This window comes from Amblyomma americanum, chromosome 9 (genome assembly GCF_052857255.1).
Source record: "Amblyomma americanum isolate KBUSLIRL-KWMA chromosome 9, ASM5285725v1, whole genome shotgun sequence".
Taxonomy (NCBI): domain Eukaryota; kingdom Metazoa; phylum Arthropoda; class Arachnida; order Ixodida; family Ixodidae; genus Amblyomma; species Amblyomma americanum.
In genome coordinates, this window is record NC_135505.1 from 10369500 (window position 1) to 10394644 (window position 25145).

General features: G+C 43.6%; 1 protein-coding gene across 1 annotated transcript in view; it reads right to left on the minus strand.

Moving 5' to 3' along the window:
* Positions 1-25145, minus strand: part of LOC144104150 (methylosome protein WDR77-like) — a 99392-nt gene that overhangs the window by 50611 nt on the left and 23636 nt on the right. Inside the window, exon 3 of the mRNA XM_077636992.1 lies at positions 6274-6418. Coding sequence (XP_077493118.1) covers positions 6274-6418 — 145 coding nt within the window. The remainder of the gene's footprint in view (positions 1-6273; positions 6419-25145) is intronic.

Genomic DNA, 25145 nt, shown 5'->3' on the forward strand with positions numbered 1-25145 from the left:
CTCCAGTGTTTTTTGTCTTGCTTTTTTTTTGTATTTCCATACAGTACTTTGCTAACAAGTTGCGGTTTTTGCGTCATGCTTCACAATGCAGTGACAATTTAATAAATAAGGCTTGCAGTATTTTTAAATGCATAGTAGGCATTACCACCAAATACCTGCCTAAGAGAGCTACATGTAGCAGGGCTAGCATTGTTCATTATTATATACAGCCAATCATAGATATACAGTTAAACCCAGTAACGAAACTGAAAAAAGTCCGAGATTCTTCGTTTCATCAAGGTTTTCATTACGTGCAGTTTTCACGAGAAGACTCGAAAGGGCAATACAGAACGGAAACCAAAATAGAAATAAATGTGGCTGATATCACCTGGAAAATGTTTACAGAAAACAGCTTTACTCGAAGTCATAAACGCAGAGAAAGGTTTAGCGACTGGAACAACTGTGACCCCTACCACCATGGCTCGCGGGGCAGGGAGGCTGGGGCACAGCGGCTGCCCTACCTCCATATGCTGGGTTCTTCCCGCATGTTCCCTCCCGGTCTGCTGCTGCCCCAGGAAAAGGGCTCCACACCTTGCGTCACCGGCACTCTCCGCAGTCCCCGCCACAATCGCGTGAGCAACACCACGGCGGAGGTGGGTGCGCATTGCTTGTGTCATTTCTTTGTTGCTATGCCCTATTATTTTTCGCTGCTTCTGAGCTTGAACTCTTGTACTGGCAGGTGGCATGACACTCCAGACGAGAAAGCACCGAAGATGTGCCAATGGCGCTGGAGCACAGCGCATTGTGTCAACAGTGGTCTCTCATTGCAATAGGCGTTGCTCTTTATCGTCGGGAATCACTCCTGTGGTTCTGCCAAATTTTGAGTAACTCTGGACTGGCTAACAGACAGTCGGCACAGACGGTTTGTTATATCAAGGCCAACCGCAGCAACATCTTCGTTACTGGAGGTCTCAAACGCATGCACTTCAATGGAGGCGGCGTTGGGGAATTGAGGAACTTCATAATATAGAGGAATAATTCTCTATATGGAGGTTCGTTACATCCAGGTTTATTTATATAGAACTTAAGGGGTTCACACAGAAGTTTGGTATATCACTAACTTGGTATGTAAAATATGCCAACCTGGAACCAAGAACAGCTTATCGTAAAATGACTAAGATTTTTGCCACTTTACCATGAATATAAGGTGTATCAAACTTGATGGGCATTGCGATATGCATCGATAATCCAATAAATAAATAATGGCAGTAGATATGTAGACTAGAACTAAATCTCACTCTAGTGACATGACGTTTCTTGTAGCAATGCGCCTGGCAGCACAACACATCACTAGGCGACCTTGCATGCTTGCATTGAAACCACAGTGCTTGGAACTAGTCACTCCTCTGTTACCAAATCAAGGTACACTTGGCATCCAGGACGCCTTTGCAGTGAAGTAAGCAAAGCTGTCAGGTTAGCTTGACTGCATGCACCGTGCACTGAAAGCTGCATTTTTCACATCACAGTGGTGGCGCTTAGCATGAGAGACCACCTCACAAACCCACGTTCACCTTGTCATGCAGTTTTACAATGCAATGTGCAGCCGGCCTATCTCTGCACATGAGATGTTAAGAGAAGCGAAAAAATTGAAAGGGTCAAAGGTTGTACAATGTTTTTGCTAAGTTGATGACTTTCTTGTTATTATAGACTCTAATGTGGAAGAATTTGACGCAGTCTTTACGCAGATCAAAGCTAACTTTGTTGAGTGCCTTCACCCCCTCATACTAACTACTGAAGTGCCAGAAAACAATGTCATCCAATTTTTAGACCTCAAACTCAGATTAATGCACCATCACATGTGTTGGTCTTACCAGCCACGAAGCAGAAAGCCACTGCTCTCTTTTATGTCATCTCATTCTAAGCTCGTAAAACGTGCCGTGGCGAAGTCATGCTACCACAACGCGCTTAACAAATCTTGCATGCACTCCATGCAAGATAGTTTCCTTCTCCAAACTGATCGGCTCGTTAAGGCTGGTTATCCCAAGCAGCTACTAGTATCAGTGTCCGAATCTATTCTCAGTAGTTTAAGCAAAAATGGAAAAGGGGAGCAGGCAGAGACGCGGAAGGAAAAAGAAAAAACTACTGTTGTGCCTTACATTCATCAATTCTCCCACAGACTAAAAAAGATAGCGAATAGAGCACGTGTCAAGGTTATGTTTTCGGCTCCGGATTAGCTTGGGAAGATGTGCAAAATGGTTAACACTGAATACGTTCCCAGAGATTGCGACATCAAGCATGAAAATCAATTCGTATCATGTGAAGAAGGTGTAGTGTATGCCATTCCCTTGTCATGCGGCATGCTGTATGTGGGTCAGACGGGGAGATGCCTCAATGAACGCCTGAAGGAGCACAATAACAACGTGCATAACACAGTAAAAGGGCATCTCGGGATCCATTGTAGAGACTGTGAAAGCAAAACTTGCCACCCTGACTTCACTAGCACACAAATTTTAAGTAAACACAATGACCAATTAACACGCGAAATAATCGAAGCAGCGCACATCGCCTGGTCTAATGACGCTTGCGTCAGTAGCCCCTCTTTATCAATCAGTCCTAAAGAATTGGCATTTTTAGCGAAGGGAAAATGATAATGTTGTTATCATCCTTGTTCAGTGCGACATGCATGAATTGACTATGAATCTATGAATGGATGGTTTGGTTTCCCTGTGTTGTCGGAACTGTATATATGCCTCGTTCCAAACAATAAACACCAGTTGAAAGTCAGCGCTCATGTGTGTCGTGTCTCCCTTCGTGTCCGTGTCTTAGTGCGCGCTGTTCTGGTTATAAAGTGCCACTCACCAGGGCAAGGTGCTGTTCGATATATCAAATGGACCGGTGCATGGGAATTGGATAAACACAAACAGCCTATACTTTTGCATGATAAACAATAATTCTATATATCCTCAATAGACCGTGATTTCACATCAAAGGATGGCCCAGCTGCTTTGCACAACACGCCAACAAGGAGGCCACACAAACAGCCTCACTTAGCCAACAGCAGCAAGCGATGTCAGCCCTTGCCCATAACTCCAAGTCCATTCCTTTGTTCCAGCAATCATGGTTAAATGGTCGACTCAGCTCTAGTCACAAATGTGAACATGCTCTGCCAACTGCGCCAGCCCTGTTTTTCCTCCTTTGTTCATTGAATTCCCTTGTCCAAAGGAAAATGATTTTGCACACCTGGGTTTGACAATCACCAAGTAGGGAAGCCACGAGCATGGTGCGATGGCGGTAATGCGGGATAAACAGCACAGTTCTGCAATATGAGGCAGGGACGCAGCCAGGAATTTTTTTCGTTTAGGGCCCAAAGTAATTTTTTTATACCGAGATAGGGGGCCAGACAATTCTTACAAATGGGGTCGTCCATTTTCCATCAAGCCTGACGCTGCACGCACAAATGAGGTGTGCAGAACTGTGCAGCAAGCAATTCAGGTTCCGGTAGGGCTACTTTGACAGCACCTGCCATGCATGTCATACCTGGACCTCCATTCAAATTAGCCAGTATGAGACCCGTAGCATCCAAATCAGCGAGCATTCGATGCCATAAACTAAGATGGGCATTGGGTGAGACTGCACCAGCAGTTAGTATTACGGATGTCTCTGAATTAACGGGGGTTCAACTAACAAGTTTTTATTAAATCTCTTTTGACAGGGAAATGAAAGTTCTCTCTTTTTGACAGGGAAATGAAGCAAAGCACAAATTGACAGCCACTGAGAACTTCATGGCAGCAAGCAGTTTCCCCACATCAGCCGAGCAAGGACATGGAAGTCAAGACCAGCACTGTTAGTGAATGTTTTTGCCATGTGCATTTCCAGCGTGCCCTCCACCCAACGGGATGATGAGAGTAAATCCCTGTGCGCTGCAGGCCTATTTTGCTTCTCTGTTTTCATTACATGGGGTGAAAACGGGCCTGGCCAGCATGATTTGTAACATACATACGTTCATGAAGGATAACACGTGGCGCTCGGGAATTTTGTTCTTAAGTATAAATGCGGAGTTTTGGTGCAGATTACTTGTATTTTGTCATAATGCAGCAGCATGTCGCAGGCTTTGCCTTTTGGCGCAGCAATCACATCAGTGCATGTGAGAACTGGTGGCACAACACAGAAGCGACTAGACTGCCATTCTCCTTCTTTCTTGACTATTTGACCAATGCACAGCATTCAGTATAGAGCTTTCTCTTGGCCTGATTCACAGCTGATCAGCATCAATTACTTGAGCAGAGGGCGCTGCTGGTTCCGAGGCACCACATGGCTACCAGGGGTACTCGCTGCCATATCGTTTGTGGCGATGCAGGCAAAAAAGAGAGCGCTTGCCGCACCACCACTAGTCACCCGTGTAGTAATGCAAAGCCTGCAAACCAAGCGGCCACAGCTCGATTTATCCGTTTTACTGCAAAAAGCGTTCAACATAAAAAGTAAGAAATGCATGTCTTTGTTGAAAACATTTAGGAACATTTTGATAAAGCAAGCAATTCATAATATCTCTGTTGCTTATAAGGAGGTCTGACTGTAAGGTACTTGCGAATAGTCTACAATGCTTAGATTTTACAAGCATTCATTTCAGAAGACGTTTCAGACAATTTAGGACAAGTCTGAAGACGATCTACAGCCTTGGTGAACAGCTTTCGGCTCTTATGAAGCGTCAATCTGAGATTGGTACCCTGATTTGTACTGGGACTGGAGTCTATTCCTTTTTGGGGCAGATAGAAATAAATCTTGCCCATATGACACCAAGACACTACAGAAACCAGACATATCATTCATGACACCAGTGGGATGCATAAACTGGCTCCATGAGCAAAGAAACAGACAAGAAGCGGGAAACAAAACTGATGCATGGACTGGTGCCCTCCTTTCGTGCTGAGGTTGCAAAGCTTCTTCGTCAGAATAAAGTTCTGACAAAGCAATATCACCACCAGAGTCACTGCTGCTTTATGCATTGAAAAAAATCTGCTGCAGATGCAGCAAAATCGCGCGAAGCAGAATTTGCAGCCACACGCCGTCCCACAAGCGCAGCATGCCGGAAACTCAACTTCATGGGCGTTAAAAAATTGCCACCTAGCAGGAAAAATACAAACTCCACAAGAAACTAAAGTGTAGACTCTAAACCGCAAACTAGATAGTGCAACAAATTCTGAGTGGCCCCGGTAGCACTGAAATCACGCTTCGAATCAGCCAATCACCAGTGATCAATCCATAGTGGCGTGGTAACGGACGAGCTAACACGAAGCGCGATCAGCTGCAGCAATAGCATATTGCTCTCAAGCAGTGGCCAGCGAAGCTTATCTATTTGCACTGCCACGGGTTCGAAACCCAATCGTGGCAATATATATTTTATTTCTGCATGGGCTGCTGCTATGCTAGCTTTGACCATGGTTACCCTCCATTGGCTACAGCTGGCATGATGCTCCTCCAAACTTACCCGAGTTACTCCAAGGCTTCACACAAGATTCTTATGCCCTTGCCACTCGGGCATTTCGAAGGCCCTCGAACCGATAGTCTATCGACTCAAAGGCAATTGAGGGCTGCTGCACGGGCAATTTCAACAGCCATCGAGTCAACAAAGCAGTGCGGAACTCTACCGAGATTTCGAAGGCCTTCAAGCATTGCCCAAGGCTGCTAGCTTTGCTTCAAGTGGTGCCAACATGCACAATAAAGTTCACGGTGCAAAAGCATGAACGAACATTATACTCACAAAATTGATTGCAAGCAGTAAAATATTAGTGTGTACAATAATTCAAAAATTGTATCGATCTCGTTTAGAACGCATTAATTTTATACTTTCCATTGCAGAAGACGGAAAATTCAGCGGTATCAGTGCTGTCAGAGCGTTACGAAACTGTGACAACAAATCCTACAAAAGGAAGTGTCCTCCAAGACAACGCAAATATCCTTTAATAACAACCAAAAACCCGACGACTGTGAAAAAAATGTATTTCCACATTTAGATAATATTTATAAAAATATTCTTGTTATTTGCATAAAACCAAAAGTAGCGATTGTGGCACCACACAAGCTTGGCACAAGACACGAGCGCCATTTCAAAGGCCATTGAATTTTGCTGTGTTCCAGCGACACAAGTCCTTCGGGTTTGATAGCGATTAAGAATCTCGAAGACTCTCGACTCGATGGCCACTGAAACTGGCCGTGTAACAGTGGTGGATTTGACACTGTTGCTTTCGCACACACACAGGATCAAATCAAGCCAGAGATGCATCCTACATCACCTACCCCATGTCCCAGCTGGCAGAGGCCAGCCAGCGGCCGCCCGGGGAGGGGGCCAGCGACGTCACACCGCTGTCATGGTCACAGTGGTAGAACACAGTGTCCAGCAGCCGGGGCTCGTCTGGTGTCAGCTGCAGCATCTCTAGTGCACCTGCAACATCCAACAGTGGCTTTGAAATAGCCGCCAAAGAAATTGATTTTTTGAGAACAGTGACATCCACTTGTATGCCTCATTCATCATGCTGCACCTAGGTTTCAGTGCTGAAATTGACACAGAAGTACTCCAAAAAAGCTGTTTCGTCAACTGCGGCAGCAGTGATTTGAGGGGAAATGCTCGAACAATGGGCGATATTCTCAGTCAAGATTCTCTGTCTGCATACCCACCTTGCAGAGCAGATTTCTTCATGGCTGCTTTATCTATTTTGACCATATTTGCCTTTTTTGGTCTAATAGGAACATGCTGCAGACCAAGACAGTTCTTAATTTCCAAATTTATGAATTTTAAATGTCTTGCATCGAATGCCAACGTACACTTCATTGCAAAAAATTCAAAACAAAAATTGTAGAATGTCTTGACCTATGCACACCAGTAGGAATGCAATGAATGTTGACCCTGCCTACAGCTATATTTTAAAAGGAGGGATCTAAAAAAATTGCGAGAAAGTTGATATTTAAACCAGTTTTTCCTATTAAATATACTTCAAACTACACCTCCATGAAATATCCAGGCTCAAAGCAATCACAAGCTTTGAAATGACCTTACACATCACATGATAGTAATTCCAAAACCGCACCCCAACCATGGACACTTTGCTACCGTTCAAAAGCTCATTTCGTGTGCTTTCCAGATGGCATCAGAGGAGCACGGCCAATGCAGCCGTTTTGCCGTGACACCATAAGTGCACACAGACTTCAAGTCTCTTGATCTCTGTTACAAACAGAGTCTCTGCATCCAGGTCTTTTCTCCAGATTTCAGGATAGTCAGATGAAGGCACAAAATGCTGTGCTTTATAGAAGAGCCAGCAAGGCTAGCAGGGCATGCGCAGCACAATAAGCACCACAGACAGTGGCAAAGGGACATGGTGAGCAGAGTTACTGAACAATACCTTAGTAATTTGGAATCCGCTGCTGGTCTTGCTCAGTCAGTGAGGTGAAGAATTGCAAAGTATGGTCAATGAGTTAGACAGGCAGAGCAGAGCGGCGGCTCGAAAGCTTAACATGCAGAAACCAAAGTAATGTTCACAACTGGCAACGAGGGGCTGTTAGTGGTAAAGGAATAAGTCTCCTTACGTCAGGTAGTGACAGCTGATCCAGATCCTGAGAGGGAAGTAACTAGAAGAATAAGAATAGGGTGGAGCGCATATGGCAGTTTACTAATATCCCTCAAGAGAAAAGTGTACAACAGCTGTATCTTACCAGTACTCACCTACGGGGCATAAATGTGGAGGCTAACGAAAAGGGTTGAGCTCAAGTTAAAGCTGAAATGTGGAACTGAAATGTGTCAAAGCTGAAAACAGAAATAAAGAAGAAAAACGGTCACCTCACAAAAGAACTAGAGGAGATGAAGAAAGACATGATTGATTTGCAGCAGTAAAGCAGGGAAAGTAGCCTGTAGATCAAAGGGACTTCCTGTAGCCAAGGGTGAAAACCTTGTCTCCACCTTGAAAGGCATTTCACGGCATTTGCAAATGGAAATCAAAGAAAGTGACATTGATGCCATTCACTGGGTGCCATCGATGAACAGAAACAAAGAAGTTGAATATCGTAGGTAAATTTCTCTCCCGTATCGCTAGAGACAACATGCTGAAAGCAGCAAAAAAAAAAAAAAATTGGTGGTGGTTTCACTCTGGTGAAACCTGGAGTGACGCGATAGCTACAGCTGGCCGAGTGGAACTTGGTAACGTGACCAACCACGTGACGAACCACGTGATCAGCCACGGCGCCGCGACGCCGGCAGCTGCTCTGCACCACGTGACCGACCACGTGATAGCGTGGCGGCGCAGCCACAGGGTTGCGCACCTCCACGCTGAAGGCTCGAAATGCTACCGTAATGTTTGCTACCGTAATGTAGTGCTACCGAAATGCTACCGTAATTGTACCGTAATGCTACAAAACAAAGACTGAATACACTCCAGCTGGGTTGCACCAACTCAGCGGAAGAGAGTTCACCAGTATACGTGAACGAGCCTTTGTGCCCGGCAAACAAGGTGCTGCTAGGAAAAAAAGAAAAGGGATGGAAGTATGCGTGGGTCACAGAAGGTAAAATTTTGATACGGAAAATGGAGAACTCGCATGTACTGCACGTCACACGAATGGCTGACCTCGCCCAGGTCTTGTAATGATGTTTTCTGCTCTGTAAGTGGTCTGTCCTTGAATGACTTACAGTTCCGCCCAAATTGAAAACAAATGGCTTAGTCGGGGTCAGGTATCCGTATTACACTGTAATATCCGGAGTGCTAGAAAAATCACGATCTCTTGGTTGCTTATCTGTGAGATTACTCACACCAATGCAATGTCATTGCACTCAGAGACATGGCTTAAGGAAGATGAAAGTGTCGAAATTTCTGGGTACAATTTTCTTTCGCAACCACTGGATAGTAATCACATGGTGGTGGCATGGCACTTTCTGTTAGACATGAACTCAGTTACCGTTGCTGTCAAAATACAAGTTCTGTGGGAAGCATAGTTGAATCTGTTTATACGGCTGCGGGGGGCATCACTACAGGAGTTGTTTACTGTCCACCTAGTGCTTGTATAAACAAATTCTATTCAGTAATGGAGAGCGTGCTGCTACCACTTGCGACTAGCAAATCCCGTTAAATATCTTGGTGATTTTAACATTGATTTCTTGAAAGATAACTGGTATGATTATCCTCCGCTGTTACAGTAACTTGAGAAATGTTACAGCTGAGTCAACTCAAGTAACTAATCAATCTGCTTCTCTGATTGACCATGTGCTTTGCAACAAAGACATAAATGTGTTTGCTGGTGTCCGCGACATTGCCATTTCAGACTTTTGTGCTTTATCCCAGTGACCCTATGCGCTGACATTCCACCCAGTCTCGAGAACGTGCAACTCGAGTTGATTACGCTCATATGTGACCTCTGCTTCAGTGTACAGACTTCAAAGGCGTGTATGATAACGATATAGATATTGAATACCAGGATATGGTGGTCAGAATCACCGACGTCATTGAACAATCGACTCACATATATACTAGGCGTAATTACGACCACGGTATATGCCCTTGGATGACCAAAGCTACACTTGAAGTCCTGAAAAAGAAGGATCCGTACTACCACAACTGGAAAAACAAACAGGCTAATGATTACTACCGCAAACTGTTTCGGTGCTACCGAAATAGGCCGGTCGCAATGATGAGGAAATCAAACAAAGAATACTACGGCATGTTAATTACACGGCAGCAAGAGAATTCCAAAAAGATATGAGACATCGCAAGAGATATTGTTCGACTAAAGAAAAAAACACATTGTTCCTGATGTAATCACAGAGGAGGTCGCTAATACTTTGAATAATCATTTCGTTGATTGTGGAAGGAACTTGGTTAAGGCATTCCCGTTAACAACACCCGGGTTAAGTCCACCTACAGTAACGCATAATACCTTTGCTTTCCGGGAGATAACCGAAGATGGAAGTGACGTCAGTAATTAAAGCTCTGCAAGAAAACAAAGCTACCGGTTATGACAGAATACCAGCGAAGGTGTTAAAAGACAGTGTTGACACTCTATGCGTCCCCTTATGCGGCATATTTAACCACGCGACAATTAGTTGCAAATATCCAACAACTTTGAAGACAGCGAAAGTTGTGCCAGTCTACAAGACTGGTGATCCCAATCACCCCAATAGTTACAAACCCATAACTGTGCTTAGTGTAATAAATTCGCTTTTCGAAAAACTAATAGCTCTACAATTTAATAAGTTTCTGCTTGATAATAACGTAAGTTGAGCAGAGCAGCATGGCTTTGTTTTCATCTAAATCAACAACCACTGCCGGTGTAACATTTTCACAGCACATCAACACTGCTCTTCACAAAAACCAGCTGGAAATAGTAGTATTCCTTGACACAAAAAAGGCGTTTGAATGCGTCTGTCACTCAGAGTTGCTGGAAAAATTAAAGGCACGTGGCCTTGAAAATAATTCTCTCCAGTTCCTCGCTAGTTACCTCTCTGAGAGAAAACAAAAAGTAGTTGTGAAGAACACACATTCCGCATTTCTACAAACCACTTGCGGGATTCCGCAAGGGTCGGTATTGGGTCCAGTTTTGTTTCCTATCTTCGTGAATGACCTCCCGCAAGTTGTTCGATTTCAAAAGGTTCTAATGTGCGTGGATGACACTGCTCTTTTGTTCTCAGCTGAATCGCTCTCGGTCCTGCAAAGCAGGATAACATCTGAACTGTCTAATATTTCCTCGTGGTTTTCTGCAAACAAATTAACAATAAATGTAGATAAGACTAAATATACAGTATTCCACTCTAGGAGAAGAAACATTGACAGTGGTACGAGTAACATATCATTAAACAACCGTTGCATTCAGCAGGTGTCTTCTTACAAATACCTTGGCATCATTTTTGACCAACACCTGCATTGGCAAGAACACATCGAAAAGGTGTGCAAAAAGATAGCTTTCAGCTGCTATGCACTTATTAAGGCAAATCAGTATTTTCCGTACAATGTACTCCGTTCCTTGTACTTTCCGGATTGTGGGGCCAAACATACAGAACCTATTAAGATCCCATACAGAGACTACAGAAGAGAGCATTGCAGGTAACTGGCCATGCGTTTTCAAAGAATTGCTGCAGTTGTCTATACAAGGAGCATCGCATATTCTCATTTGAATCCATGCTTAGCCTAATTACAAAATATGTGTATTGGTAAATAATATTACTAATACTAATACACCTGTACCACTAAGTTTTTTTTCTTATTGCAGTACCGTAACACAAGACATGCATTAAATAGAATTTCAATTTGCCTGCCTGCCGCAATGTATAAGGAGAACGCTTACTTCAATTTTACGGCGGAAAAGCCTGGAACACAGTGTTTATTAATGTGAAGCTTGCCAATAGGTTTAAGCTGTGCTGCAAGTTCTTTTTTATTAGCAATGAGGAAGGGCTCTGACCTCCATCTTTTTTTTTTAACCGCTTGTTGACCTTTATGAACTTTTCTTTCGTGTTTTTTATCCCTCTACAGGTTCTTTTTAACTGTTACTTCAAGTGCACATTTGTTCCATGCCATTCTTTATTTCTGTTTGTGTTTATTTTTATTTTTTTATTTTTGTCATTACGGCTGTCTGGTGTATTTTATTTTATTTTGTAATGGACCATTTCACTAGCCGCACGGCTATTGGTCCAAATAATTTTATGTAATGCCTTGTACTTTCAAAATAAAGAATGCTTTGACGTTGAAGACAACGGCGAGCTACAGTCAAACCCACTTATAACAGTATCGAAGTGCCATGGAAATACCATTGTTAGAACCGAAAATTGTTATAAAGGAGTTGCGCAAAAAAAAAAAGAAAAGATGACAAACTTTAGAGCATTTATTAGAAAAAAAGACCTGGAATGGTTTGATTGATACAACTGTAATACAAACAGTTTTTCTAAATCATTCTTCCCACAAACTGCGAAAGACTGGAACTTGTTGCCGGAAGAATATGTTTCAGTGTTTGATAACCGTGATTCTTATTGCCGACTGTATTCCTGAGAATCTACTCCTTACTTTTGTTCAAGCTTTCTGTCACCTTCAATAATGTTCACTTATTGTGTTGTTTTGCTTTGATGTTAACTTTGCGTAATGTTCTTGTTGCTTTTTCTGTGAAAATGAACACATAGTTTTCAAGTTGTCTCCCTTGCGATAATGCCTCCTAGGCGACGCAGGTATTCTGTAAATAAATAAATTGCTCCAATGCGTGTAAAAGCTCGTTAATTCAAACATCAGGGGACCAAAAAAAGTTCAAATGATTGAATTATCCTGAAAAACCAGCAAGAACCGATTGCATCGCGGTATATTTGTTTGGTGAAAGACTGGGCAACGGTTGCTTGCTTTTGAGATGAGAACGGCGCGACGATTATTATTATTTCATAAATGCTTTATTGCATACATATTGTTGGAAGAGTCGAAGCAGGACTGCTCAAAAGTGGTAAGGATCTTCTGACAATGTTCACGGTACAACGCGCAAGTGTTGGAGCTCCATCGCTACTGCGTCACACCCCTCACAAGAGGCAGCATTGCGTGTCAGCAGGCTTCACTGCACAAAAGTCAGATTTGTTCTTGGAAATTAGTCAGAAACTTAGCATACTGTGTATACTTCTATGAACAATGCTTTTTACCATACGCTGAAATAATATGTAAAGTGCCAGTTAACGTTTGTAGCCCCCCTGCTGTAATGCCCTACGGGCGATGCAGGCATCCAATAAATAAAAAAAACAAAATAAATAAAAAACGAAGGGCAGGCACATGACGAGCGTGCAGCTTCGGCGCACTGGAAGAACCGGAGAAAGAACCACGCGGACGAATGCAATTGCGCCAATCAGCACCAGGACTGATTGGGAGTATGTATGGCGCGCGTGGCCAATGCAGCAACGCAGCAGCTTGCCTGAAGCGGTGATGCCTGCCCTTGGGACACGTTAAATCTGCGAAGCGGGGACCATGGCCAAGTTAGGTAAGAACAAGGGAAGATGGGACAATGCACGTGCTGCCGATGGTAACTCGGAATGCAAAAAAAAAAAAATTTGCTGCGGTTCAACTACTGCTAAACCTGGTTAGAGAGCGAAAGCTGTGGTGTGTCCAGCAACTAGACATGGCTTGGCATCTGTAACGATGAGTGCATTTCACACACTGGATAGACAGTGCGCCCAACCTGGCAGGTGGCAGTTAAATAAATGGTTGATTGCAAGAGGTTGGTCACCTAATGAACGCTGCGGCCTATTGCTGCAGTGCCCCTTCTGCCACAACGTTGACAGCACTAATGCATGCAGCCGAAATCTCTCTCTCACCTCTGCCACATACCTCGATTGAGGCGTCCACTGTCCCAGGGAGCCAGTTATGCACCTTCCTTTCCTCAAAATCATTGGAGTCTAGAACACTGTCATCCCCAACCCCAATGAACACAATGAATGCCAAAGGGCTACAGCAGCAGTGGGCGTTTCTGCTACAAAGTTGTGAACGCCAAGGCATGCAGCAGCACCTAGGTTAAAGCGTGGCTGAGATGACCACTGTCCCAGGGGGCCAGTTATGCACCTTTCCTTTGCCTTCAAAGAAAATTGGATTGGTTTTGAAAATTGAATTTGAGGAAAGAAAATGGCCCAGTAACTGTCTGGCATATATTGGTGGACACCCGAACTGTGCTGTAAGGTCGTTCAAGGTCATTTTCTTGCCTATGTGATGATGACAACTGCTTTACCTAGTGTACTGAAGCTTTTCACTTCGAAAAAAGAAAAACGAGCCAGTTAATAATGAACTGCTGAACCAAGGCTCCCTACCATTGCTACCATGCTCCTTTCTTTCTTTTCTGTGTGGACCTTTTACACAGGGGAGCACATCTGTAGTTCCTCCTGCCTGCGCTGCCACGACAAGAAAGCGTCCTTGGTCACAGGTTCTTTCGCAGCATTGCTGCGCCAGCTCAATCTGTCGGTTGGCTCCACACACGTGCGCTTTTGTGTTGCAAGCATGGTTTTGCTGGTGCTGTTGTAGCGTTTCCATGTTTTTGTTTCTGTCATGGTTGACACTCAATGACCAGATTTAATTGTTATAACCAATAATGTGCTAAGACAGCACTGCTATAAGCGGTTTATTTTACCACAGAACACATGGTAAAGCTGACGGTCCTGTTATAAGTGGGTTTGACTGTATATGGAAAGAAAAATGATAGGTGCAACGTTAAAAGACCGGAAGCGGGCAGAGTGGGTCAGGGAACACAAATGCGGGTTAATGACATCCTAGTCAAAATCAAGAGGAAGAAATGGGCTTGGCCAGGGCATGTACAAGAATGCTAAATTAGACAAGTTGGAGAGGATGCATGTTCTAAAACAAACCAATGCGAAAGAAGAACAGGACGGAAGCAAGGGAACACAAACAAGCACTGTCTCTCAACTGAAATTTATTACTGGGAAGTGTACACAATAAACAGCATAGAGCACATGAAGAAACAAGAACAAAAATGCGATTGAAAAAGCAAGTCAGAGAAGCAAGGAAAGGGAAGGGAAGCAAGAGTTTCACACTGCGATTAGGTCACTGCTCAATCTAGGTAAGTAGCAATCTCATTCTTAGTCAATGCGATTGAAGCATCGCTTAAGCAGTCATCTCCACTTTTGATGATGTAGAAAGCTTCTATTATCTCCCTGGTGCGCTCGTTCCGCGCTTTCCCAAGCACAACGGTTTTATCAAAGAGGAGTTGACATTTGCATTTTGCACAATGCTTAAGCAAGTTTAGGTACGTTAGGGCCTAAAGAACTTCTATGTTTGAAAATGCGGATATTAAAACAACAGACGGTCTGGCCAATATACAACTTATTGCAGGAAAGAGGGATGCTGTAGGCTGTCTGAGTTCTACATGGTACGAACCTGGATTTGTGATTAACGTGACACTGCTGTACACTTTTACGAACTTTTGCCTTTTTGCGAACCAAGGCACAAACACTGGACAGTTTTAGGGGAGCAGAAATGGCTGTTCTCAAGTCATATCTTTTTGCGGCGTTTCGCAACCCATGTTTGAAACAATGAACATGAAGCAGGATTGTGAGCTTTTTACAGCCGGTCATGTACACTTTCTTCACGTCAATTCCTTTTTTACCCATCGCAGAAGCTTGTCAACTTCGCTGGCAACCCCTGATACCTGCACTGATCAGTCTCTTCACTTGCTCAAGAAAACTTATCCCCGTCTGGTGTACACAAGATTTGAGAAGGGCCGAGCGTAGACAGGAAGAGACTGTTGCATTCTTTATAATTTTCGAGTGCACATACTTGTAATGAAACAAAGGTTTACTGGACCTAGGGTGGCAACGGTAGCAAATATGCTTGCTACAGAAATTGAGGGCTAAATCAATGAACTGCAGCAAGTCTTGACCAGGAAATTCAAAAGTGAAGCTACGACCTTGTCCACAATTTTTAAACAGCCTCAAAGCATCACTGACAAATGATTGAAACGTTCAGAAGGTGCAAGCACTGAATAATCATTAACATAACAGAAAATTGTCAAAGGTAGACAGTTCAAATTCTGTTTGATTTTTCTATCATGGCTGAGGAAAATGTCAGAAAGAACTGGCGCTACACGTGAACCAATACAAACATCAGATCTCTGCAAAAACAGAGACGAATGCCAGCCTACAAAGGTTAATATAAAATGAGAATTAATGCAAAAAAGATTCCACAGGTTTGCCACAGTGACTGATAAACCGCACTTCATCACTGAAATCAGAGATGCAAGCTCTGACGCTTTGCATGATGGCATCGTGCAGGATGTAATAAAATAGGTTTTCCACGTGAATTTGAATTCTGAAAAAAAAAAAAAAAAATTGTCCATCCCCTGCGTGCATGCAAAATGAGGGAGGCTCAGGCTTTTAGTATTACGTTTCCAAGAATTCCTTATCTTATTTGGAAAGAAAAACTGAAGGGTCACTTACGTCCCTTCTTTTCCCGATTCCAAGCAGTAAACTCCCCACAGCTCCCCGATTGTCTTATCCCTGGATTTCAGCAGAACTGTAGTCTGCTGGAAGTGGGGTTTGCAGCTATCGCACCTGGCGCAATGTGCTGCCAGATTTCCAGGTAAGTTAATCTGGCCACAGTTGCGGTTATGCTCTCCAAGTCTAACCGCAACTGTCGCCAGATTAAGTAATAATAAAGGGAAACTGGTCTGCCAGGACAAAGTATTTTATTGAAGCTTGCTGATATGATAGCAAAATTGCTGCTTTAAATGTGTTTTTCTGGATTGATGTTTTGACATGTGAAGCCCACATATGTGGGCACACGCAATAAACTTCAGTTGACAGTCTGCGCACCAGTGTTTGTGTCGTCCCTGTGTTGTCCCAAGTTATTTCAAAAGCGCAATCATGTGTGACCGTACCTCGTATATCGTTTACTAGGATCGTTGTACATGGAACTTTCAAATGGTTCGCCCATTCCCCAAAAAAAGCAGCAAGAGTGCAAGGAAACACCATCATCTCAGTCGATGTCCTGAATAGCTGGTGATGGCAGCAGTGCTGGCCATCTTGTCAAAGACCAGCTCCTCTGTGACAAACGGCTCAGCGCTGCACCTGCCTTGTGATGAATCGTGAATCAGTGGGCTGCCCTGCAAGACCCTTTGAAGCAGTGAAAAGCAGCACACACGACTACAAGTATCAAGCGGAATGTACACTGATGAGCAACATTTACTTTTTTTTAATTTCTAAGTGCAATCAACCATGAATTCGAGCGAATGAACAAGCTTCAGTGCAAGGCCCCAGGCCCTGTCAGGCTAAATGAGGAATTTATTTCTTTTCTTCTACGCTAATGGCAAGAGTTATAATGCCTGGCTATGCAGAACCTGACAACACAGAGTGGGAGCAGCACATATATTACATGTCAGGGCAGTGGTATGCAATTTTTTTTTACTCAACAACCTCGAGAACTATTCCCTTGGTGACTCTGGTAATTTTTTCGCTTGTAAATGTGCGCAACTTTATTATGGAGTGCAAAACTGGGCCGAAGCAGCTTTCTGCCGAGCAACCTGCAGCTTCTCGAATGAAAAAAAAAAGAACATAATTAAGTACGCCTTTGATTTTGTCCATCGGTCATTCGGTACTTTTAACAACCTATTAAATTTCTGCACTAGAATCTGAGTATCACCTGCTCGAAATGAATTCTGGGCAAGCATGAGAAATGCAAAACAATGTTGCTGTCAAGCTGACATTCCCACTGATGTCTGAGCTCGTGCTCTTTTTGTTATCAATTACAGTATTAAACGCCACCATCAAACGAGTGTTCAGCTAGTTCTTGCTCATTAAAACCAACCTGAAAAATAGAATGTCTAACTAGACATTGGAAACACTCCTCCATGATACGTTTGGCCTTGCCAGGAACGGGGGCCACTGCAAAGATTTTAAACCGGGCCAAGAGTGTTTTCCCCGTTTTCCAACACTCCATATGGATCAAGCAGTTCCAATCACCAATCAACTCATGATGCCTGAGATCCCTCTTCAGCCCACTTTCTGTTATCTATTGTGCTAGATTTTGTACAAACTGCCATCTACTGCACTAAACTTTGTCTTGCAATTAATTGTAGTGTTTCATTTTTTTTTGCGTTGTGTTTGGGGAAACTGTTGTGAGCTTGAACCATACTGATGGCTGAATGCATACCATTGCTCAGCGGCTTTACTGCGGAGTGCTACAATATTAACACGATTGTAAGACGACCTATGTTTAAAACTTTTGAAAATTTATTTATTTATTTATTTCAACATACTGCAGGCCCTTTTCGGGCTCTTGCAGGAGTGTTAACAAGGCATCAATGTGATCAAACACAAAAATACAGAGATCTTCTGTGATCTAAACACAAAAATAATAGAGAAAATTAAGCAGAAAAGTCAATTTTTTCAATATAATTAACAAATAATTTCACGGACGTACACTTCACCGCATCTTCAGGCAGTTTATTCCAATAGGATATAGCATCTGGAAACAGGGAGTACTTGTGGATATTTACACGGCTGACTGGTTGACGGACTGTTTTACTATGGTTAGTTCTAGACGAGTGTTTGAAAGGAGGGTGTAAGTATTGTGAATTTGTTATTTTGAAGTCGCCGTGAAGAAGCTGGAACAAAAACTTTAATCTTGAAATGATTCTTCGCTGTGACAGGCTTTGCAAATTTGATTTAATTATTAGACTGGTGGCGGTAGTCTGGCGACAATACTTTGAGTATACAAACCTTACTGCTAGTTTTTGGATGCGCTATAATTTGTTGATTAAAATTTTTTGCTGGGGGCTCCAGACTATATCCGCATATTCTAGGGTAGGTCTGATGAGAGTTTTATAGGCACTGAGTTTAATATGGGCCAGCGTGTTACGCAGCTTTCTCCTTAAATAATTTAATTTACCTTCAACTTTAGAGCAAATTGATTTGATGTAGGGTTCCCAATGCAGGTTGGATGTTAGGATGAGTCCTAGATATTTCACCTTATCATATTTTTTGACCTGTGTATCGCCAAGTGTGTATGTAAAACTTAGAGGCTGCTTCTTATTAGTGAATGTGATGCTTTTGGTCTTATTCGCGTTAAGTTTCATTCCCCAGGTCTTACACCAAGTGTGGATTGATTCTAAAGAATTGTTAAGGAGAATTTGATCTTCTAGTTTTTCTGAAGTGGGGGGCTCAACTTACAATCGAAACCAAAGCATGGCACCAGAAATAAAGGCGAGACAAACGAGATATCAAGCATGCTACAACATGGCTCCATCGCGTCGCTCTTGGTGCTGGCCTTGAGCAGTTGCTATGTCAATGCGCAGAACTGGCATCCCCTCCCCGCACGCGGAGGCCAATGGCGGCTATTGATAAGCAGCAAAACGGCACTCCCCCTCCCCACACATGGCTGCATATTGTGGCTGCTGATAAGCGGCGGTGGTGGCCCAATAACGCTTTTGCGTTCTACTCTTAACAGGCATCCTTCATGTTTCTTTTTTAAATTTCAACAGCGCACTCAGCGCTCAAGGGAGTGTCGATGCTTGATGGAAAGGGTGCTGTTACAATCGCGCCGGCACCGCCACTCAAAACTGCAGCTGAGCTGGGGAGTATATTTACACGTTTCTCTTTGGCTCTGATGCATTTGACTACTGCCGGCTGCATTTCACGAGTTTTTAACAGAGTGCTTCGTCAGTTGTCATTTGTGCTTCGGGTATAGTGAGCGACTGACGCTCGTTCACGGCTACATTCAGGATGGCTGTCAGTCTTTATGCCAAAGAAACGAACAACTGCACCGCGTCACAAGTTCCATGTTCACAACAGGTGATACAGGTGTGTGGCAGCTGCAATGAGGTACAATTTTCAGCTGTTCCACACGATGATGTGATGTGGCTGTTTGCAAGGTGCGAGATTTCACTGCACAACGACTTTAGAACGACGTGCTGTGGGACTGCAACAACGATCACGATGGCAGCGCTAGTGAGGATGATGCTCCAAGTGTGGACGAGTAGTCTAGTGTCTACTACATTTTCGTTTTGGAATGTCCACGGGCAAACCCACGCGCAGGCTGGCGATAAGCGGCGGCCGCAAGATAATGCTATCGCGTTCTACTATTAAAGGAGTATAGACACCTAACTTTTGGGTGCATGTTTTCTTGTTTGTAATGATGCATAACCGGAATATAGGTCAAAGTTTTTTTCAAAGAAACCATGGCAAAAAGTCGACCCCCATCTTATATACCAATCATTGGCAGAAAAACTACTGAAGTCTTGCAACAATGGGCAGCCTCCATCACCATATCGCCATCAGCAGCGCGGCGTGGCGACGTCGTGGCACTGCCATTTTGCATTTCCATTGTTGCAAAGCTATTTCGGATGAAGGCTGCTTTTTCACATTTTGTTTTAAAATGAGCAGAAGCTGACGGCAATTCACCGTCGCCTTCAAGAAAAACGCGGCCGAGTACGCCGAAGCTCACAGCAACCTGGCGGCACAGTCCGAATTTGCAGTATCCGAAAGGAGCATTTGGTACTGCCGGAGACGGAAGCTGCGTATTACAACTTGCCGCAACCAGAAGAACACATCATTTCGTGGGCAGACCACAGCGTATCCAGAATTGGAAGAAAAGGTTGTGGAGTTCATCTGGGAGCTGCATGCCAAATTGCTGCCTGTGAGTGCTGTATGCATCCGCGTGAAAGCGGTGCTGTGACGATAAGGTGCTGACAAAGCACGCGGGTCGATAGGCACGCGATACTGTTAAAAAATTGGCCGGGTGTAAATAAGAGAAGCATTTAAATGGAAACAAATATTGTCACCATTGTGCAACCTGTTGAGTCGCATTTGTTTCAAAGTAAGGGTGTCTTTCGGTACTTTTACCACTGAAAAAGATTTTTTTCATTTTTAGAATTGGTTAGTTGGGGGGTCGACCTAGATTCCGGTTCGACCTATAGTCCGGTTTTTACGGTAATCGCTGCTTCCACATTTGTTGTCATTCCGGCTCTTGAGGAAGGCTGCCTTCAGCACTGTAATGAACTGAAACAATGAAACAGCAATTACCGTAAAAGCCGGACTATAAGTCGGACTGGAATATAGGTCGACCCCTAACTAACCAAGTCTAAAAATGAGAAAAAAAAAATCTTTTTCAATGAAAAAAGTACTGAAAGACACTCTTACCTTGAAACAATTGTGATTCAACAGGTTGCACAATGGTGACAGTATTTATTTTAATTTAAATGCTGCTCGTATGTACACCCGGCCAATTTTTTAGCAGTATCGCGCGCCCATCGACCCACGTGTTTGTTTCTTTGTTTCTGGCACATAGAAGTACGCCGCCATAGAGCAAAGCCCTTCCTCTTAATGAATCGCTGCACTGTGAATGGCGAGCCCTTGAATTGTACCCTCGTGAGTCTAGAGGCACGCGCGATCTCTACCGCATTTACGGGGATACATTTGGCCGTCACAGGCAGAGATCTTGAATGCAGCGCAAGCGCTGTGTCCCTTCTGTGTCATCGTTTGTTAGCACCTGGTTTTTTTCATATTGAACGCAGCGCAACCTTTCCTTCCAATTCTGGAAACGCTGTGGTCCGCCCACGAAATGATGTGTTCTTCTGGTTGCTGCAAGTTGGAGTGGGCACGGCGAAGTGGCCAGGCGACAATCGCTAACTATGCGGCTTTTATTTCATCGTACAGGCGCTGTTCCTGTCCGTCAGCGGAGCGCTATCACCGCCCCAGGCTTCTTCGTCAGCAGCAACTGACTTTATCGACAAGCATGCTGGGAATCTTATCATCACCACGAGCGCTACCATTCGTGCGACCAATCAAGGCTTCGTCACGTCATCGGGTACAAGCTGTATAAAAGAAGCACCACACCCGACTTCAGTCAGTGGGCACGGCGAAGTGGCCAGGCGACGATCGCTAACTATGCGGCTTGTTTTCATCGTACAGGTCAGTTATAGCTTCTCAATCCGTAGTGATGATAGATTTTTGATTATTCTGCCGTGCCCTCACACCTGTTTAGAAATTGCATATGAGTGTTTTTGTTCTTGTAGACTTGTTCTGTGTGGGGATGTTGAGGAAAACCCGGGACCATCTGTCGAGGAAATGCTTCAGACGCTAGTGAATGGCCAACAGGCCATCAGAACTGATATTGCTGACTTGATAACTCGCCTTGAAACCACAGAAAAGAGGGTTACGAGCATTGAGGTTAGGCTGGCTAGTCTGGAACAGAAATCCGAAATTATTCCTAACACGACCAGCACCACTTCTGATGTCCAAATTATTATTGATAAAATGAAAGAAGCTCAACAGATAGAACACAAAAAGCTGGTCGACTTGGAAAATCGTAGCCGGAAGCCTAACCTTATTGTTTTTGGCGTTGAAGGCAGTTCGGATGAATCAGAATCGTCCTTGCGCAGTAAGGTTATGGAAGAAATATTCGAAGATAAGCTCAATGTAAAGTGCATGTCCATTAGCCGCATTTACAGATTTGGGAAACCTTCACCCAAAAGACCGATTAGTGTGCGCTTTGAAGATTACAGAGAAAAAGAGGCTGTTCAACGTAATGCTCGAAAGCTAAAGGGATCAGGCATGTCGGTCCAAAATGACTACTGCACAGAGACGCTCCGAAAGCGGAAGCTTCTCTGGGAAAGCGCCAAGAGCGAAAAAGATGAAGGGAAGAAAGTGAACCTATTTTATGATAAACTTCGCGTTGACGACGTCTTCTATGTATGGGATGACAACACGATGTCCCGCCTGGCACTACCGAAGAAAGCAGTTGCCTTGCCTGATAGCTAGCAAACAAAGTTGAGTGAGTTACGCATGGTTTCTTTGAACGCTAGAAGCATAGCAAATAAAACAGACGCTTTGGAGACACTTCTGATTTCATACGATCCCCATATTTGCGTGATCACTGAGACTTGGCTGCACGACGATATAAATGATGATGAAATCGTACCACCGGGGTATCACCTGTATCGGCGTGATAGAGGCGCACGTGGTGGCGGTGTAGCAGTTGTTACGAAGGAATATGTTGATGTTACTGTCTGTGAACAAATTGCTGCGCACGAAAGTCTCTTGTTGAAACTTTGCCTTTTCGGAGTGAATTTTTTTCTGTGTGCGGTATATCGTGCTCCGGACGCTGATGACTTTTTCTTGGACCGTTTATACGACCACCTCCAAGGGTTTGGCGGAAGGAATGCTGTCATCACGGGGGATTTTAACCTACCATCGATTCACTGGAGCTCCTTGAATTATAGAATTTCTAGATCAGCAGATGCAGTGCTAGATATGATGTTTTATTTGAACTTAGAACAGCGTGTTCGTGAATTCACTCGTGGCACTGCGATTCTCGATCTTTTATTCACCACTGAGTTCTTTCATGGTTCTGAGGTTTCAGTAGAAGAAGGAATTTCTGACCACAAGTTGGTATTTTTGAGGTGGCTATCGCAAAACCACACTAGGCAGAAAAAAATACAAAGAGTAGTAAAAGATTTTTCCAGGGCTGATGATGTTACAATCATTGACTACTTGGACATCCAGTTTGACAACGTGGTCAATAATGTTGAAATTTCCTGGAAAAAGTTTTGCGGCGCCATCAAATTTTGTGTTAATAACTATGTACCCTCAAGGAATCTTCGTAGCCGACGCTTCACTCCCTGGATTACCCGTGACATTATCCATACCAAACGTAAGATGAAGCGACTAAGGAGGCACCACAACACGACAACTACACGCTTCCATGAACTAAGGCAAGAGTTATTGGCAAAGGTTAGGGAATCTAGAAGTAATTACTTTGGTCATCGTCTTACTGCCTTCATAAAGAGCGATGCCAGAAAATTCTGGCGTCACCTAAATGGAAGCAAAAAGGAAATTAAGGAAATTAAAATCGGAGATGCAACAATATCTGATCCCCCTGAAATTGCCGAACATTTCAACGGTTACTTCCAGAGTGTATTCACTGCCGCAGAAGAATTCAGGGTTCACAGTACACACTCAGCAGGCGCGGATGATCTCGTGGTTTCTAGGGAAGGGGTCACAGCTATGCTTTTAAAACTCGATGCTAAAAAACCTTCTGGTCCTGACGATATACCGAATTCTTTTCTGCGACGGTACGCGGAACAACTATCTCCATTCTTAACAGATATCTTCAACTTATCACTTGCCACAGGGGAAATACCACATGACTGGAGGAAAGCACGTGTGGTTCCCATTTACAAAAATGGTGATCGTTTATCTGTGTCAAATTACCGCCCCATTTCAATCACGAGTACGTGCTGTAAGCTCTTTGAACACGTCATTGCCACCTACATCAGAGATTTCCTAGAAAGCCGCAACTTTCTATCACAGTATCAGCACGGTTTTAGGAAGCACATGTCAACTGTTACCCAACTTGTTTGTACTGTTCATGATTTCGCACAAGCTCTTGACATGAATGGCCAGCTGGATGCGCTGTTTTTAGACTTTTCGAAGGCCTTCGATAAAGTGCCGCATGGAAAGTTGCTGTACAAATTGGAATGCATTGGTCTTCCTTCCTGCGTTTTGCAGTGGATAAGGGCGTACCTTAGAGATAGGCAGCAGTTCGTTGAAATTATGAATTTCTCGTCAAAAACGCTTTCTGTGACTTCTGGTGTCCCCCAAGGCAGCGTCTTGGGGCCGCTATTGTTTTTGATATACATCAATGATTTGTCTGATGTCGTTCATGATGGCGTTGCTATCCGATTGTTCGCGGATGATTGTGTGCTTTTTAAGAACATCACAGCACCAAATGACCATACAATATTACAAGCAAACCTAGAGGCTATTCATGAGTGGTGCATTCGATGGGGAATGCAACTAAATGCACAAAAAACAGTTCTGTTGCGAGTTACAAGGAAGAAAAATATCAGCACCTATTCTTACTTGCTTAACAACAATATTATAACAGAAGTAGACACGCATAAATATCTTGGTGTGACGCTAACAAATAAACTAACTTGGTCTCCGCATATATCCGCCATTTGTTCTTCCGCTATTAGTAAGCTGTGGTCCCTAAAGAGGAAACTTAAAGGTGCACCTGTCGAAGTTAAGCTATTAGCTTATAATGCCTGCATTAGAGCCAAGCTCGAATATGTTTCCATTGTATGGGATCCGCACAATAAGAAGGACATATTGCAGCTCGAGCGAGTCCAAAGAAAGGCTGTCCGGTTTATTTTTAGCAAATATAAAAGGCACGATTCTCCTTCCTTATTGATGCGGCAACATAGTATAGGAACATTGGAATCCCGTCGAAAAATTAGTCGGCTCGCTTTTTTGCATAACTGCGTCTCAGGTACGCTGAGGTTAAACATGCCAGACTGTGTTAAGCCACATTGCACCAGGAAAACTCGACACACACACCCTCACTCCTTGGCCCCAATTTTTGCACGAACCAATACCTATAAACATAGTTTTTTTCCCAGGACTACCAGTGAATGGAATTCCCTGCCTTCGCACACTTTCGCAGCCTGTGACTTTGTTAAAGAACTGGAGCGTCAATTTTTGCGCTGTTAATTGTAGTTCGCTCGTTATGAATTTTTGTGTGAAATTTGTTTCTGAACAGCTGTATGCTTGTTATATGTGTACTCATGTTTTTGCCGCGGATGCCCCTCCTGCCTGGGCCATGTATATGTATGGTCTGCAGTATCTGAAAATAAATAAATAAATAAATAAATAAATAAAATAATTGTAATACGCA